Below are 19,722 nucleotides of genomic sequence, written 5' to 3' on the forward strand. Positions count from 1 at the left end.
TGTATTCCCTGGCTGCAGTTGTTGTTATAATGCTTTTACATATGAGTTGCATGCAAAATTGTGTCTTATTATCTGTTTTATACGTCTTTAGTTAAAAATGACCACGATAGATGGTAATTTTAAAATATTTTCACTGGTTTCCAAAGCCAGTCAAAAAGCTCAAGTCGCTTGTGATGCTATTAGAATAATCCGCACTATAACTGCCTTACTGTTTCCTATCTTGCATGCCACTTGTGAGACAAGTAAAGCTGAATGGGAAACTAGAATTATGTAAATATGTTAAGTGTGATTGTCATTTGTTTGAGCTGAATGTTTGGCTGAGTCGCTTGTTTAGATGATTTTTCCCTCTTGCAGTGCCACAGTGTTCAATGCGTCTCCAAGAAGTGCGCACGACCAGTCTGCAGCAGCGCTCCGCAGACCGCCTGCCAGGCATCTGGCTGCTCTGCGTTTATTTCTAGAGGTGCTGCGTTTTGCTCAATCACCCCCAACAGGTAGATAAGTCGAGTGGGCAGTAACATCGGCGAAAATACAGCCTGGGGAAAATTGGACGCGTTGCTGAATCAGGTGTAATCCACCGAGGAAACTTGTCGCTTATTTTTGTCTCCAGGATTTGTTGCGCGGTGAGCTGAATGCGGTGTGCGCCGGTCTGCATTTTTTCCCCAAATAAGACCAAATGGAAGTCGTGATAAAAACTAATCGAATCTGGATGTACAATGGAAACACTGTCAAGTCTCCAGGAATGAGACAGGGGAATGCAGACTAGACTAAAAACCAAGAGAAAGACGGACTGGCATCACAAGGCACCAACACATCAACAAGCAGGGTCTTCGTGCAGATCCACACTGCAGTTTTCACATCTGGGGGATGCTAAATTCAAGAAGTTGAGGCGAATGATTTTTTAAGCTTTACGCATCTGTTTTATTAGTCTTCATGTGCTCTCGGGATATTTTCCAAAGGAAGAACATTGGTCCCCTTGAGCGAAGTTCCAATGGCCAACATCCCAAAGGTTAGTTATTTGCTCTATTGTACTTGAAAATTCCCATTTTGGGGGGCTAAAAAAGGCTTTTCACACTATACAGGAGTAGACTGTAAAGATAAAAGATGTAACAGGACGCCTTTAGGGTCCCATCGGCTTGTAACTGACCCCAGCAGGTAGGCCCTACAAAGAAAAACCTCTCTTGTTTTCACAACCATTTTGTTTTAATCTATGCTATTCCCTGAAACATTTCTCGCACACAAACACAGAAATAAAAATGTCACAATTTCACCTGTGAGTGTACACAGGCGCCATTCACTACAAATGGCACATGCAGTCTGCCAATTTACACAGACCTGTTGTCGTTAATTAGTGAATGCTGACAATTCTATGATTGTATTACTGTCATTGTAAACACAGGACAGACCTCTCTAAATGGGCTGCATGGTCTACTGGAAAGCTCATCTTTACAGTGTGTGTGCTGTCTAATCAATACAACTTTCAGAATAAAATAAATCTTGCTCAACATATTCCCTGCCACTGCACTTGAGTGGTGATGCACTCTTTATGTGTAACAAAACAGCTCAGATTTACTTTTTCTGTACAGAACGGTGTTTGTGCGCTGTGTTTCAATAATAGCACACAAAGATATCAGCAGACCATCTACAAATCCTCTTGTACTGAAGTTTCTGCTTGGTTGCTGTAGCTTTACTTTATTTTGTGTCAATTTCTGCCCCAAGTTCACAATCAACAATCAGCCCAGTGTGTTTTTTTAATTGAAAAAAGGCCTAAGTACTGTTGAATGACACAGCAGCTTTATAAGCACAGAGTAGAGCAAAACATATACCTGGCTGAAGTGACATCACCCATATAGTGCAGTATGTGATGTCACCTCCCTAGATACCTAAGGCTATCTGTCAAAGAAGCACTAAAACATACTTCTTTCTAAGCCTGTATACCCCTCAGTCGAACAGTGACTAAGAACTAAGAGTGGAAAACATACTTTAAGAGAAAAAACTGCCCTTCTAGGCCTTTAGCCTAACAATAACTTTGTTCATTTTATTTAGAAAATGTTAAAACACTGTTGCTGTGGGCTTATGCTGTAATACTCTACTGAAAAAAAAGTATAATTTGGGTATCAGTTCAAAACTCAACTCCTGTATTGGCACTAATATCTACTTTCTTACTAGTGCATGCTCTTTCTCTGCACAGTGCATGATTTTTACTCTGCCTTCTCAAGATTGAAGTTATTCAGCGATGGTGACTGCAGGGTCCCCATGTGGCCAGTTCAGAGGTATTTTGATTCAAACCTGCTCCTGAATGGACTCTCCAGTGGGGAAAAAGTTCTCAGTGGAGCAAATCTTTCTTTTTATGATGGTTTCTTTTCTACAACAGTAAAGTGGTACTTTGGCAGTAAAAGGAGATACATAATGTGAACAAAATGCTGCTAGGCCGACTTACATGTTCCTTTAATATCCTCCACTTTGGTGTGATTAACTTGCATTTCAGTCATCTCAATTTCCTGCTCCCGCGGCACATCAGGCTGTGGGAACATTAGGGTTGCTAGTTCAAAACCGTTACATTATTGCTTGCAACCTGATTCCGAAAATTACTGCTCAAACTTGAAGATGAAACAGAATCAACTGGAAATGTGTCATGTCAACTCACTTAAAAGGATAGTTCGACATTTGGGGCATTTTTGGCTTTCTACACTTCGATTTTTGTACAAATTAAACAAACAAGATATAACATGTTAAATAGTGAGCTTTAGAGGTGCTGGCAGGTGGATTTTCTTACCTTTTGACAGAGTCTGGCTAGCTGTTTTCCCATGTTTACAGTCTTTGTGCTAAGGTAAGCTAACCCCTGCTGGCTCTAGCTTCATATTTACTGTACAGACATGATCATCTCATATAACTCTCAGCAAGAAAGTAAATTTACCAAAATATTGAACTATTCTTTTAAAATGTGCTATTTTGGGATACAGAGGTTTGAGCACAACACACAAAGTCCTATTTTTAAAAGAAATTGGTGTTTTTCTTCTTGTTCTTTTGAGCTAATTGGGCTGCTGTGAGTCCGGTAATCCACTCATTATTCATTGAATATAGACACATAGCAGTAATGAGTTGTCCTGAGGAGTGGGCTTTATCTTGTTTAGTGTTTATACTCACCTGTTTTATTCTCTACTCCTGCGGCCCCTGTTTTCTTGTCCTCTAAAGAGCATTAGAAAAACAGCCAATCCCTTGTGTTTGTATTCATGATGTGCATCTGCTAAGTTGTTATAGTCAACTTATTATTAACACATGTGGTCTTTTTTATGGCCGCATAGTCTAAGGAGATCCACATCCAAATAAAGGTCACCTCATTTTTTACAATTAGCTTGTCACAGAAACAGTTTACAGTTTACTAATGTTACTTTTTATGTAGTTGTGAACACTATTTCCTCATCTTCTATTTATGTTCAGTATTTTATTATTACAGTGTATTTGTAGATCTCACCACTGCTGGATTCCAGAGAACCAGAGAGAGCTTGACCTCCGCCTTTTTAGGAGAAAATCACTGTTCACTGTCATTGTGTCAGTGTGAAGACTTGTTTCTGTGAAGCTGCACAGCCAAAAGTGCTGGAAGTGTCATTTTGCTGTCACCGGGCAACCGCAAAGTCAGCTGCTGTCGATCAATTAGCAAGCATCACTAATAACATTAACAAAGCTATTAGTAACTCAAGAATTAAACATCTTACCATCCATTTCAGCTGCAGCACTTCAACCATGATGATATATCATGATGTCTCTTGGAAGAACAGGCTGAGTAAGAGCAACCACTGCCAACTTCTCCATTTTTGTTTTAGTTTAGTTTAGATTTACCTGATAGGACAACAGAGACAGCAATGCAGTGACATGAGATGTTTCTCTGCTCAGAGTTTAACATTCTTTATCCTCTGCAGAATGTGACTCGGACTAGGAGATCAAAAGAAATGCACTAAAAGCTCCAAGGTCACTAAAAGATACTTCTAACAGCAAAAAAATGCATCCTGAGTGACATAAATGTGTCAATTACAGTTCAAGGGACCTATCGGCAGTAAACATAAGTTTGAGTAGACTTATATTCAATTTATAAAGTTTGAAAATTTGTGAAATTCCTTTATACTCCAGACGTTTTTCACTCCAGTTGCAGGCATTCTTTAAAACTGTGTATAAACTTAAGTTTATCGCTTAGGTGATGCTTGGATAGGTAGATCATGTTATGAATGACCAGGGATTAACTACCTGTTTCATCTCTCTTTCTTTTTAATCCTCTCACCTCTGTCCCTGTCTCCTCTTCCTCGCTTTCTCATCTTTTCTTACTTGTGAAATTTAATATCAACAACAAGAAGTGTCTTCTTCCTATAACACATTTGTCTCTGTCCCTTCTAGTGTGAACTCCCTCAGCTTGGCAGCAGCTGTAGCAGTGTTAGCAGAGTGCTGGTAAACTGAAGCCCGGGGAGATGTCACAACTGTACTACCGGCGGACTGACAGCTCCTCATACCGGGACCGCATCCCGCTGAGAATTGTGCGGTCCGAGTCGGAGCTGTCGCCTTTGGAGAAAGCCTACCTCGGAGCTGTGGAGAAGGGGGACTATGCTAGTGTCAAACAGGCTCTGGAGGTGTGTGTGTGTGTGTGTGTGTGTGTGTGTGTGTGTGTGTGTGTGTATGTATAAATGCATGGAAGAATGGATAATTTGATTGGTAAATTGATGAATGAATACAGCCACTGAAACTCTAAATTATGGATGGATATTAAAGCCTTAATCTAATTGGATTGATTTAGAAAAGATTAGAAAATTTATAGTTACCATGTGCAGCCATGATTATCCTCTACTCATTTCCAATAACATCTGGGGTCTTTATTTACCTTGACAAGTGTCACCCTTCAATACAAACAAAATATTGCTAGAGTGTGTGTTATGCTAGTAGCGGATAGCATAGCCCCAAGCTGTTAGCCTCAAGCAGGGATGAGAAGCAGGCTACAGACATCTGATAACATCACTTCTTTCAAACTCCACACCCACAGATTTTTTTTAATTTTCAAACTTGTAGTTTTCAGCTCCAACTGACACTGACTCGGTACCACTCCCTTAGACCTGTAAACAGAATTGGTGGAGTTGCCCTTTAACAACTAATAATATTGGTAGGTTACCAGAATGTGATCAGTGTTGCAAACAAAGCCTTAGGGCAAAACTCTGTAGACATTAAATTGCTCTGTCAGATCTGAAAGTGTCAATATGCATTTTCCCTTCTAATCAATGATATTCTTTTAAACCAAGACCCAGAGCTGCCCGTGAAACAAACCCTGACTTTGTAATCACAACCTTATTTTGTCAGGAGGCAGAGATCTACTTCAGAATCAACATTAACTGCATCGACCCTCTCGGCCGCACGGCTCTGCTGATTGCCATTGAGAACGAGAACCTGGAAATCATTGAACTCTTGCTGAGCTTCAACGTCTACGTCGGCGATGCCCTGCTGCATGCAATCCGCAAGGAAGTGGTGGGAGCTGTGGAGTTGCTGCTGAATCACAAGAAGCCTAGTGGCGGCATGCAGGTAAGGACGTGAATGGAAGGAGTTTCAAATTAAGAGCACTTTATTCATGAGGTAGGAATGTGTCAGTGCACAGACATTGAGCTGCTGACAAGGCTGGGGGGATACTGGGAGAGAAACTAGAATTGTTGACATTTACTTTCTCTCCAAAAAAAATGTATTCCTTATTTTTTCAATTTTTGCTGCAACCAAAGCATCATTGTATTTTGGTACTTTCAGTATCAATTTATTTCTATTCTACAGTATACATAAATACAAGGATCATTGGTTCATTTATTTATCATCATACCACACAGGGTTGTACAACAAAATGCAAGCTGTAGTTCCTTCATGCTACACAAAAAACCCAGAAAATAATTCTATCCTATTTCTGTTTGAAGGGACATGCGCCAGTTCTGTTTTTAAAAGGTGTAATAAACTTATTTTATCCAACAGAATATGACATTGTAGAAAAGCATTAATGCGCAACTCACACCACATGTATTGTTTATCATAAACTGTATGAACAGTAATTTATATAACTAAATGAATAACAAAAACTCCCAGCCCCGCTGTGTTTCAAACCCTAGAAAACTGATCACAGTGGCACAGTGGCCTACGTGTCAAATCACAGGAGGAATTTTGGATTTTAATGAATGGTAGTGCAGATAATGGTAGATTGCAGTGTCAGCCAGTAGAATACTGGTACTCATTGTGTAGCTTATAAACTGTATGCAGTTGCCTGGAGCTTTTTATTCCACCCAAAATAATTGACCCAGTATTGTTGGCAACAACAAAAGCTGACACTTCAAAAAGCTGTCTTCATAAGCCTTTTTCTATCTTTTGGAAAAGTAACAGGTCTCACAGAGAGAAAGAGATTTAATGAGTATGTTCAATGAGAGAAAATATGATGTATATTTTGTCCAAAGTTAGAGTGTATTCATAATTCTTTTTTAATCCTGTAAGGATTCAGATTAGTTTGTGAACGCAACTCTGCTGTTCATAAACAAACCCCGTCTTCTAGTCGATGAGAACTGCTTGTTAAGAGCTTTAATTACTGTAATCAAAAACAAATAGTCTAATTAATTTTAGATTGGTGCCCCTTTGCACTGATTGCTCTCCACTCTAGGAGCGTTTTCTTTTACTTGTTCCTGCCACATATACTGTACACACTGGAGCACACACTCGTACATGCTTCACATGCTTGGGGACAAAAGAGAGCACAAACCCACTAGATAGCTCTGGCTTGTGTGTTAAATGATTGTGTGGAGAGGACTGGGAGGCCAAAAATTTCTATCTATCAGCTGCCACATTTCCTCTTTACTTTAATGCCTTCGTACGATAGTGCTTCTTCCCATCACATGAGTTGGTTGTGAAAATAGATCACTCTAGCGCTACCAAATTTCCCCAAGAGAAGCACATTGATTATATTAAAAGGCTGTGTGGGAAAAGAGCATCCTATCTGTAGCCAGTGCCTTCTCCGAGATTTATTAATACGAAGATTAATTTTATGCTTTGCTGGAATTGTGTGTATTTGTCTTTCTATTTTGCAGGCCGCCTGAGTGATGTGTTTGTAATAATCTCACAAGTGTTGTGGCTTATTTGTTTTCCGCTGAGGAGCGCATTGGATATCAACGTTTTAAAGAGCTTCATGTATTATCCTCTGAGTGCAGATATGCATCTGTCAGAGGCACAAACACTGGCGCTCACAGTGTTTCTCAATTTAAAGGGCCCTGGGGCGGTTCTGTGTTTTGTTGTTTTTTCTTTGTCTGTCAGTCTTTTCATAGTCAACATTTTGCTCATTGTTTTTTGAGTTTCTGTACTACCTACATATCATATGCACATAAAGATAGTTATGTAAGGGTATCCCTCTTCCTCCTACATATAACACAGAACATGATGTAAAGTAAGTACAAAAAAACAAAACTGCTCACTGTCCCATTTTAAATCAGCTTTATCTAAACATTTGGGATGTAGGAGATGTTGGAAGATGACAGGTGAAAACCAGTGGGGAGGCTTGAAAAGTGGCACAGTGAAAACAAAAGCACACTTTGCTTCTGCAGATCATGCTAATGTTGCATTTTTAATCAATATGCTCATGGTGGGTGCCTCATTCTGATATGAGTATAACATATGCATTACACGGACAAGGGGGCTATAATTTCATTGATTTTCTCCACTATTATCATAACTTCACATCTACCAGCCTGTACTCCTCCTGCTCTGTGCTTGGACACAGGCCAAGGCTGTTTGATGTAGATTATCTGATGTCCCTCCTCCTCCCACGTGGAGAACAGAGTATATAGCTTATTAGATCACCCTCCTCTGCGAAGTATGACGACTCTCAGACATGGCTCTGTGCCACTCTTTGGAGTTTGCTGCTGCACTGTGACTGCTCTGAGCGTAAACTACAAAAGTAATTAGGGTCCACATGATAAAATGACTTTTCAGCACAATATGGATGTTGAAACATTTGTGAGAAAATGAAGCAATCCCCAGGATAGCAATTCTTGTTACTCAGAGAGTAGTGGTGATTGTCTTTCTATACATTTTTTTAATCACTTCTTAAAAGTCATCTTTATAGACTTGCTTTTATGTGATGTCATCCTCTTATCAGATCAGAATCAGAAATACTTTATTGATCCCCGTAGGGAAACTCTTTGTTACAGTAGCTCGCCTTTACGTCAGTGCACACAGGAGAAAACGATATTATACACTATAAACAGGTCAGAAATAAATTAAGTAACATGTTGGTATAAGTATAAGATAAACTAAGTGTCGAGTACCAAGTGGGTTTACTGGTAGATGGTGAAGTACAGTATAAATACAATGTCACTAATTATGTAATAAATAATAGTAAAAGCGGAGGTGCATGTACTGTCGAGAGTAATTGAGGTATATCCGTAACAATAAATAAGAAAAACTAACAAGGGAAAACTAATATTGCACTTGAGGAGTAAACAGAATATTGCACAATTATTATTAATTATGGCGGAGATGTAATGCTCAATGACCAGTTTAGTGACCTAGGGTCAAACAGACTAATCCTTAGAGGGAGGAGTTAAATAGTTTGATGGCCACAGGCAGGAATGACTTCCTGTGGCGCTCTGTGGTGCTCTTTGGTGGGATGAGTCTTCCGCTGAAGGTGCTCCTTTGTTTAGCCAGCACGTCATGGAGCGGGTGGGAGACACTGTCCAAGATGCCGTGTAGTTTGGCCAGCATCCTCCTCTCTGACACCACCGCCAGAGAGTCCAGCTCCACCCCACAATGTTACTGGCCTTACGGATCAGTTTGTTCAGTCTGTTTGCGTCCGCTACCTTTAACCTGCTGCCCCAGCATGCAACAGCATACAGGATAGCACTGGCCACCACAGACTCATAGAACATCTTCAGCATTGTCCGGCAGATGTTGAAGGACCTCAGCCTCCTCAGGAAATAGAGGCGGCTCTGGCCCTTCCTGTAAACAGCCTGAGTGTTCTTGGTCCAGTCCAGTTTGTTATCTAAGTGTACTCCCAGGTACTTGTAGTCCTCCACAATGTCCACACTGACCCCCTGGATGGAAACCGGGGTCACTGGTGCCTTGGCCCTCCGTAGAGCCACAATCAGCTCCTTTGACTTTGTCGCATTGAGCTGCAGATGGTTCTGCTCGCACCATGAAACAAAGTTACCCACCACAGCCCTGTACTCTGTCTCATCACCACCGCTGATACATCCCACCACAGCAGAGTCATCAGAAAACTTCTGAAGGTGGCAGGACTCTGTGTGGTGGCTGAAGTCCGTGGTGTAGATGGTGAAGAGGAAGGGAGAGAGGACAGTCCCCTGAGGGGCCCCAGTGTTGCTGACCACACTGTCTGACACACAGTGCTGCAGCCGCACGTGCTGTGGTCTGCCAGTCAGGTAGTCCACAATCCAGGACACAAGGGGGGCGTCCACCTGCATCGCTGCCAGCTTCTCTCCCAGCAGGGCAGGCCGGATGGTGTTGAAAGCACTGGAGAAGTCAAAAAACATGATCCTCACCGTGCTTGCCGGCCTGTCCAGGTGGGTGTGGATGCGGTTAAGCAGGTAGATGATGGCGTCCTCAACTCCCAGCCGGGGCTGGTAGGCAAACTGAAGGGGGTCCAGGAGGGGTCTGACGATGGGCCGCAGCTGTTCCAGCACTAGTCTCTCCAGGGTCTTCATTATGTGGGAGGTCAGTGCCACCGGTCTGTAGTCCTTGGAGCCACTGGGACGTGGCGTCTTCGGCACAGGAACGAGGCAAGATGTCTTCCACAGAATGGGGACCCTTTGAAGACTCAGGCTCAGGTTGAAGACGTGTTGAAGGACTCCACAAAGCTGGGGGGCACAGGCTTTTAGCACCCCGGGGCTTATTTGTCTCTTTATTGCTTTTATTCTTTCTGTTTGTTTTTATTTCCATTGTCATGTTTGCCTTGTCTGTCAAAGCACTTTGTAAACTCTGTTTTTAAAGTTGCTACTGTATATAAATTAAGTTATTATTACTACTTTAAAGTGAAACATTCCTAAAACTATTCCAAAAAGTACTGTAGGCTTACATTGCAGATTTTGTCTTCATTGTGACTTGTGCATTCACATGAGTGTTTCTTGGATTAGAGGACATTTGGGGCTAAGCCCTGACCTCGGGGTCCCGGGGTATCCTCCCCCGGAAAACGTTTTTGATAAATGAGCTCTATTTTGATGCTTTTTTTTTTACGAACTCTGGCACCTTATTTCAAAGTACATGTCTTAATCATTGAAAAATTTAAATGTGTACCTCAAAAACTGCTGTTTACTTTCTAGAATAATTATAATATTCAAATAATTCAAAATATAATGTTCAAAATAACAGAATACTTCACAACTGCTATCATTAAACATTACTTGGAAAAGCAGTTAAATGTATTTATGTTTACGTTATTTAAGTGGAATATTAGCACTTATTTTTCTTATTAATTAGAAAAATACAACCGTACATCTTCTGAATTCACCTTTCTCTCCTTCACCGAACTAACTGCCTTGTTAACTCATCCTTGTTAACTTTCGCTCTGCTCATATCGTGTTCACATAACTTGGAACTCATACAGAAATGTACACACCTTGTTTTCCTGGCTCAGCATGGGAGGAGGTTTGTGCAACTGCTTTTACTGGTATAAAAATCTTCTTATGTCCATTTTTTCCTCACACTGTGTGTGGTAGCTAGCATTTGGTATATCAGTTGAAGAATTGACAGACCTGTCAGCCAATAAGACACAGGTATTTCCACGCATTTTCCTGTAAACCCTCTGATTGGTCTTGCCTCTGTTGCGTTCACTGAAGATACAAAATTACAACATAATCATCTTTGGTTACAAACCACTCAATTACAAGAGGGTTATTAAAGAAGAGGGAGAATTATTCGGGGCTAAACAAAAAATCTTCCCAGGCCAGGCAACGCTCATGCATTCACATGTATTGTCTATGTAATTTTGGTATTTTTTGGAATCAAATTAAATCTATATTTTGAGCTTTGCAAGGTATAAACATTGCCAAAACACCAACCAACAGCAGAGTCATCAGTGTCTTCTTATGCTAGCAGCATGGCCCTATGGATGGCAATGTCTGTTGGTTGGTCAGTCAGCCCACCACTTTGGACATTCCTATCAGGTTCAGCTATACTTTGTGTTTAGTGCTCATTAACAAATGTTAGCATGCTAACACACTAAACTAGAATGGTGAACATGGAAAACACAATGTATACCTGCTAAACATCAGCATGTTAGCATTGTCATTGTGAGCATGTTGTATGCTTAACAGCCTCACAGAGACATTAGCATGGCTGTAGACGTCTTGTTATCTAATTCTTTTCAATGTGATTTTATTACAAATCCCGAAGATGAGGAGAGTAAAGAACTAGATATTAAATTTATATCACTATTAAATCAATTAATGGTGACTACACATCTTTTGGGTGGGATGTTTCTCTATAAATACATTTAAAAAGAGTCATAACCACTTTCTTTTCATAGGAAAGTTGAGTTGGAAACAGTGCTGTAAATCCAATTATAGAGGGACTAAAAGCATTCACAAGTTGAGTATTTTCCATGCGTCCCTTGTCACCTCATTTTTTGGCCTGTCACTGTGTTTTACTGTCGCTTATGTCTTCTCATGTAGAAAGCTGCCACTGGAAAGCCTCCTGCTGCTAACGTATTTTCAGATCAGATTATCAGACCCGGTTACCCCAGAGAGATCAATATCAGCATATTGGCAGTTTTGTCATTATATCGAGCTTTCTGTCTGTCCCTTGAAATACAATAATACAGTCAATTTTGCCACCAAGGGTGTAGGTAAGCACAAACGCTAAGATATTAATTAGGAAATACGACAATTATAATATGTATGTGAGTTAGTGTAGTGTATAAGTATACTGCCCTACAAAGCCAAGATGCAGTAACTACTACTCACATATTTAAATCTATAGATTGATTTATGATACTAGTTCATTTGTTCAAATGGACAAGACGGCTGAAAGAACACATTTTGTTTGTAGACAGTGGAGGCGTAAACTAAGGTTTTACAACAATAGGGCCTGCTTTGTAAAGCTCTCTCACTAGAACTAGAGCCCCTTGTTCCCATTTGTCCTCTGTCTGCATCATGTGACTAAATAGGTCCTTACCTATCGCATGTTTATCCCCAAACCATTCTCTGACTATCTTCTCTTTCTCCTCCCTTTCTCCCTCACCACAGAATCAGATAATAGGCCTTCAATTAAAAGAAGTGAAAAGGGCCAGCTTACTCCTCTGCACCCCGCAGCTCTGTATTCCCAGTGAATGACATGGGAATAGCAAAAGGGCTTAGCTGGAGTGGGTGATAAGAGGAATAGGTGAAATGAGTTTCTTTCTGAGCATAATGATTCCCTCTGAAATGTGTGAAATGCCGATGCTTTTTACTACACTGTGGCCTATACCCTTTACAACGGTCTTGATATGGATGGCATTTTGTCTGCAACTTTGACCAAGGGCATCATTTCTTGCTGGTATTTGAACAGTTTTTACTGCAGCTGCCAAAGACTGTTTTCTTGTTCCTGCTTATTCCACTTCATTGTAAATACCTTAGAACTGCACTCTGAGGTGAACAGAAGATATTTCAGGCTCTGTGTTTAACCAAACCAATTACTTCTACTGTGCACCGAGCATGTCAGTTAAACCTGACAGGAGGAAAAAAACACTCTGATGTCTATAAATTGGCCATAGATTACAAAAAAATCAAGGCCAAATATGCTGCTTCGAGAGCTTCATTTGATATATTTGTGATTAAAGCTTCTATTCGCTCCTCTCCCCTGAAAGGTTCCCCCTATCTTATTGGACAAGCAATTCTCTGACTTCACCCCTGACATCACTCCCATCATCCTCGCTGCACACACCAACAACTATGAAATTATCAAGCTTCTGGTGCAGAAAGGTGTGTCTATGCCGCAGCCACATGAGGTCAGTAAACCATACGTCCCTAATTTGTGGTGTAAATTGTATCTGTACTTTGTTGTTAGATTAAAACCCCATATTTCTAAAATATCAACAGCCATCCAGGGAACATACAGAAGACTTGTGTGCAGCCAGATTAAAGTGCAGTTTTGACACTATCCAGTGGGGTTATGAACATGATGTATGAGTCAATCAATAGAATCAATTCAGATAATACAGAAGATACACTATGTCAAAAATAAAGTATTTGACAAAGGATCTTATAAGATCCTTTGTCAAATAAAAAAGATATATAAAAACTCACTGATTGGGCCTTTAACATACCCAGGCATGACAGTACTTAGTTGACATGCTGGATACAGTGCTTGCATTGCTAGACAAAAAACATGATCTATTACTAAACACGGGGAAGCTTCATTAAAATGTGTCCATGCTTTGTTTGATGTTGCAGGTGCGCTGTAACTGTGTGGAGTGTGTGTCTAGTTCAGACGTGGACAGCCTGCGGCACTCGCGCTCACGCCTCAACATCTACAAAGCGCTGTCGAGTCCCTCGCTAATTGCGCTCTCCAGCGAAGACCCCTTCCTCACTGCGTTCAGGCTCAGCTGGGAGCTGCAGGAGCTCAGCAAGGTGAGGACAAGAGAGCCAGCTAATAGTGGAGCTATGTTGGATTAATTTACCTCTATGTGCCCTTTCATGTGACATTCAATGGCCTGTCAATTTATTAACCAAGCATTAATATAAATTGGTCTCTGTAAATGTCATTTGATAAAAAAGAAGGAAAAATACACCAGCGTCAATATGAAAATTTACAGAAATAATTACAAAAACTCGATCCTAGCCTGCTATAGTTCATGATATTTCCAGATAAAATGTTATTAAAAAACTTAGTAAAGCTAAATAGCAAACAAAAATGAGAGATGTCAAAAATAGAAATATTTCATAGTAGATGCTCTTTAGGTGTCACCTGAGACTAATTAAATGCATTTTACATTAATTTTACACAAATGTGTACACTCATCGCATTTTAGTTTGTTAGATGAAACAACCTCAGAATAATGAAAACATGGCCTGTAGAGGTGGTGCATTTAATAAATGTCTGTAAACAAGTTTGAAACAGCTTCATGACACAAAATACCCAGAGGCAAAGTTTACTTTAGAAAAAACACTTTCTAGACACACCTGTACTCTGAGATTTTCCTTAATTGCCTGACATATCAGCTGCCAGGTTCTTGCAGGACTCTTGATGGTTAGCGATATCTGTATTCTGTATACACTCTTTTTAAGGTTGAGAACGAGTTCAAATCAGAGTATGAGGAGCTGTCTCAGCAGTGTAAACAGTTTGCCAAAGACCTCCTGGACCAGACAAGAAGCTCCAGAGAGCTGGAGATGATCCTCAACTACAGAGACGACATCAACTTATTGGAGGAGGAGGGCAACAGCGACCTGGCAAGACTCAAACTAGCTATCAAGTACCACCAAAAAGAGGTAAGCATGAGACATAATATTTGTACATAATGTTCATACTGATCAGACGGTGTAGTCCCTCATTCGTCCAGGAGTGTTCTATCGTAGAAAAGGTTTCAGTCGTAGTCATCTGGACACTGTTTTCAGAATCAAGACGTTCCGGCTCCCATCCGGAAGTCATTCTCAATTGTGAAAAAATAGGACCGGAACTAGAAATTTAAGCTACTCTGTGTTACATAAGCCCTGCCCTCAGGAAGGAATCTGCCTGAGTATCTGTTAATAGCTAGTTTCACCTGAAACTGATCTAATAGTTTCCAAGATGGCCCAGTAATCAGTAATCAGGCCTATTGTTCTCTGGCTGCATCTACTTCATCACTGTTAAGTACCTGATTAGCATGTGATTGGCGTGACCAAGGTGATAATACTCTCAGATTAAATCTCAGACCACCATTTCTGTTCAAAGAGGGGTTCTCTTTCTTCACAAAAATGGCTTCCTTGACGCCCCGTTCAAACCAACTCTTCTCTCTACTTAGAATCTTCACCTCGCTGTCTTCAAATGTGTGGTTTGTAGCTTTTAGATGTAAATGCATGGCGCTCTGTAATCCTGAGTTAGTGTCGTCTGTGCTGATAAAGTCTTTTGTGAAGTGGCTGTTTGGTCTCGTCTATGTACCGTTCTTTGCAGTTTTCCTCACTGCACTGAATGGAGTAGACAACATTGCTCTGTTTCTGTGTGGGTAACTTGTCCTTAGGGTGAACGAGTTTCTGTCTTAAAGTGTTGCCTGGTTTAAAGAAAACAGGAACATCATGCTGTCGAAAGATCCTTTGTAGTTTTTCAGACAGTCCAGATACATAAGGAATGGAGACACCGTTTCTTCTTGGTTCTGTTACACTTTTGACCTGTTTTTTGGCTCTTTTAACTTTGTTGATAGCCCAAGTAGGATAACCACAGGCTGAGAGTGCATTCTGGACATGCCTTTCCTCTTTCTTCTTACCCTCTGAGCCGGTGAGCACTTCTTGGGCTCTGTGTTGTAATGTCCGGATTACACCCAGCTTGTGCTGTAGTGGATGGTGTGAGTCAAAGAGCAAGTATTGATCCATATGTGTTGGTTTCCTGTACACTTCTATCTGGAGCTTTCCGTCCTCTCCTCTGAGCGTAGAACAATCAAGAAAGGCAAAGCAGTTCTCTTTGGCGTCCTCACGCGTGAACTTGATGTTGGGGTCCACAGTATTGATATGCTCTGAGAACGCTTCCAAGTCTTGTTTCTTGATTTTCACAAAGGTGTCATCCACGTAGCGGTACCAATGACTTGGTGGTGTGCCTGGGAATGAGGATAATGCCTTCTTCTCAAACTGTTCCATGTACAGGTTGGCCACGATGAGTGTATTATCACCTTGGTCACGCCAATCACATGCTAATCAGGTACTTAACAGTGATGAAGTAGATGCAGCCAGAAAACAATAGGCCTGATTACTGATTACTGGGCCATCTTGGAAACTATTAGATCAGTTTCAGGTGAAACTAGCTATTAACAGATACTCAGGCAGATTCCTTCCTGAGGGCAGGGCTTATGTAACACAGAGTAGCTTAAATTTCTAGTTCCGGTCCTATTTTTTCACAATTGAGAATGACTTCCGGATGGGAGCCGAAACGTCTTGATTCTGAAAACAGTGTCCAGATGACTACGACTGAAACCTTTTCTACGGTTCATACTGATCATTTATCAGCCTTGCTTTCACTTTTACGTACAAGGTTATGATTAAAGACTAATCCATAGCTTTATAAGTGGATCGGATGGCAAAAGCTGTGAAAAGAAAGGCAGTGTGAGTGAGTGAGTGAGTGAATGAGTGAGTGAGTGAGTGCTACAGTTTGAAATCTGTAGTTAATTTGATACTCAGCCTGCTTGTTTTTTCACGCTTTTCCTTCATTTTCCTCTAGTATTCTTATTTCCTTCTGTCCAGTATTGTTTGCTACGTACTGCACAGCTTGTTGTTAGATTTCAATGCCACATGCCCCAAGCAACATTCACTGTATGTTGTCTTCGGAAGAGTGCCAAGACTGGAGTTTTTGCTGTACTAAGCCAATGTCTTCTCACAGGTCTCACTGCCAGCCAATATGAACTGGTGTAATGATGTTGCACTTTTTGAGGCATTGCGATATATGAAGCTGCCGTTTCCTCCTTCATCCATCCAGTTGTTGTGCATCGAGACACAGGTTGGCAGATGAGCATGTTGGGTCACAAAAGGACGACTGGGAGTGCACAGGTGGACATGATGATGGACAGTCCCCTGTCAGCTTACCCACCCTCTCTGTTGTTGGCAGTAAATCTGTCATTGCACACGCTGTAAACAAACATCCCCCCCTGCTGCCTCTGCCAAAACTATTCCTCCACGCATCTCCTCTCACCAGGAGTGTTTTAATTAACCAGAATATGCCCTTCTCCTGCATCCTATCAATAACACCCTTCAATCACACAAGGACTTTGATGGAGGACAGTGTCTCATGATGTTGGTAACAATCCACCCAGCTGCCCTTTTCAAATGATAAATGTCCCAGCTACCTAGAGTGGTTAACAGTCATTTCAGGATAAAATTATTCTGATAGAAATGCTCGTTCTGTGGCGGTGTATGTGTGTTGCAAGAAATTATTATAGAGTGCTGTAGTGTATTTGAAGGAAAAATCTCCTTCTCATAAAGTAATTTCTGTCTGTAATTAAGCCTTAGTCTTATTTTCTTGAAACAACTGAAAATCTGCCATTGCAGCAAAAGCATTTTAACCTATTGTAACTCTGTGTTTCCAAACTAGTTTCAACTAGTTTCTAAAATCAAGTTACATTTTTCTTCATTCTAATGAAGCAACCTGCCTTATTCTTTCTTGTTTGATTTGTATTGGAAACAATAATCTTATTGCATTGGGAGATTTGTTTCACTTTTTTGGTCTCAATTTTAGACAGAGATGCCTTGATTTTTGCTGAACATGTAGTACTGCAGTTATGTAGCTACTGGTTTTACCATTGTAGCACCTGGGAGAGAATATAGTAGTTTTGCAAAAGAAGCTGTGAGAAACTGGATTTGATATAAATTCAACCACACAAGCAAATATTCCATTAACAGGATCAGCAGTTACTATGCTTGCACTGTGCCTTAAGGTGTAGCATTTTGTGGGATTTTTTAGACATTCTTTAGTAATCTGTTCATTGATTTGGAGAAAGGAAACATCAACAACACAAATGCGTGAAGTATTACACAGAATTAAACATTTTGACCATAAAATTGCTACTCAAATGAGAATTTGCAGTGGAAAGCGTTAGGCTCAGTGTAGAATTGGCAATATAATAATGATTTCTGCTGCAGCCTCCTGAGGAGGGAAAATGACATCTATACAGAGTAAACGTATGAACACACACACACATACAGAAGTATTTATAGTGATTGCTTTGTGCCTATGATAGATGATCTTTAAGCCAGATAGGGTTTTGCCCCCTGTGAGGCATCAAGGGTTAAGTAGACACTTAGTTGGACTGGAAAGGCTAGTTTGACTTTTGTTTTTTGCAGAGAGCACTTATTATTTCAGGGCATTTTGTCTGTGTTGTGATCACCACTCATCTCTTTCAGCGATTTTGCAGACAAACAAACACTCAAGCTCTTATAATTGGCATGACATTCAGCTTGCATGTGTGAGTTCAACTTAACAAGCTGAAGGACAGTTCTCCTCTTAACCCTCTTATGTGTGTAGCGTGTGTGTGTGTACACGCTCGTTTACGTTTTTGTATTTATCCTTGCATCTGTGTGTGTTTTTTGGCTTTACTGCTGCTGTGCTCCCAGGGTTTAGAAAGGCAATTTATTATGGTCTGAAGAGAAATCTCCACAGGCCTCCCGTCTAAAGAGCTGAGCTAACAGAGCAGTCTGTGCTTTGATGCAGTGGGAGGCCAAATCAGATAAAATATGATCAGTAACACATACGCATTAAAGTGCCGATTATTCCCTCTACCTCCCTGAGGGTTTCAACAGTGTGTCACTCTCATTTGGACTGTAATACTTGCAAACATATAGGTGAGTACACTGAAGATTCACAGTGTGAGCTAAAACAACTTTCTTATATTTTAAATTCTCAGAGGCACCATGGGAAACCTATACATTTTACATGCTGTAGTTTGATGTTGCCCCCTTGTGATATCTCATAAAAATTGCACATCAGTATTTCAAGATGTTTTTAATGTTTCCATTAAATGGAGATTAAATTGCACTAACAGAAATAAGTGTTATATAGTGAAGGACCATTAGCACTCAGTTGTTTCAGCAGTTAACAGCACCAGATATCTCTCTTCACAATTCAGTCTCCAGTGTTTATGTTCAAATGATAGTTGTCTTCGAACAAGAGAAAGAGATAACTCCACTTGTTTCTAATGCAGAAAAATACTCACACAAGTTTATTTATATTTAGAACTGATGAAATAATCTGATACTATAGCCAGATTTTTACAGTTTACTCAGTTTATATTATAAATGTGCACATATTCAGGGACACATTTTCAAAGTGGACATTTTCAGCACCAGCATTCATGTTTGTGCTGTTTTGGCAGTGTCATGTAAAGTCCATCAATAGCCTATTTTTATAAGTGTGAGACCAGTTCAACTGCATTAAAGGTAACTGACAGTGTGATCATCAGTGTGTGGGTTGATTCAGAAATCCTGTTTGTCATCTGGAAGTTCACTCACATCATGGAGAGGTTTAAGTATGTTTGTAGACTTAAGCTTCGCAGGTTGATTCTGATTAACTTATAATATGATGAGTGGATGGATGATGGCTATACTGTACAGGAAAAATTGTTCTATATACATGCAATGTAATAACAGATTTTTTTTTAAATCATGAATTTACACTTTGCAAACTCTTACACACTCAAAACAGATACTCTTTTCATGCAATTGTCCATGCAAGCAAAAGTTATCAGACTGTGTAGATGATCTCGGTTTATTTGACCCCCAAAAATGAAAAACAGTGTCAAGAGAGCTTTATTCTTCTTTTGAAAAAGATTTGAAATCATCAGTCTATGGTCTTAAAACTGTGGAGTTATCACATTATCTTACATATCCTCCTGTATTTCAACTTGTACCAAAGCAAAAAGCAGCTAAATCATAAGCAGCTGTAAGTTGTGTGCTTGTCAGTGTGGGTCTGTGAAAGTGGAGGAGTTTCAGCAGACCTTTTATGTTGGTAAAGCTGCAGGGGAACCTACCTTCACAGAGCTAGAAAGCACCCTCACACACTGATAAGCACTTT

At 40.4% G+C, this 19,722-nt stretch overlaps 1 protein-coding gene across 1 annotated transcript in view; it reads left to right on the forward strand.

The window, feature by feature from the left end:
• Window positions 1–349: 349 nt before the first annotated feature.
• trpc4a (transient receptor potential cation channel, subfamily C, member 4a) overlaps window positions 350–19,722 on the forward strand; it is a 28,456-nt gene continuing 9,083 nt past the window's right edge. The window contains exons 1-6 of the mRNA XM_044223422.1: window positions 350–1,006; window positions 4,387–4,616; window positions 5,335–5,553; window positions 12,845–12,985; window positions 13,431–13,607; window positions 14,265–14,465. Coding sequence (XP_044079357.1) covers window positions 4,458–4,616; window positions 5,335–5,553; window positions 12,845–12,985; window positions 13,431–13,607; window positions 14,265–14,465 — 897 coding nt within the window. The 5' untranslated portion in view covers window positions 350–1,006; window positions 4,387–4,457. The remainder of the gene's footprint in view (window positions 1,007–4,386; window positions 4,617–5,334; window positions 5,554–12,844; window positions 12,986–13,430; window positions 13,608–14,264; window positions 14,466–19,722) is intronic.

This window comes from Siniperca chuatsi, linkage group LG14 (genome assembly GCF_020085105.1).
Source record: "Siniperca chuatsi isolate FFG_IHB_CAS linkage group LG14, ASM2008510v1, whole genome shotgun sequence".
In the NCBI taxonomy this organism is placed as follows: Eukaryota; Metazoa; Chordata; class Actinopteri; order Centrarchiformes; family Sinipercidae; genus Siniperca; species Siniperca chuatsi.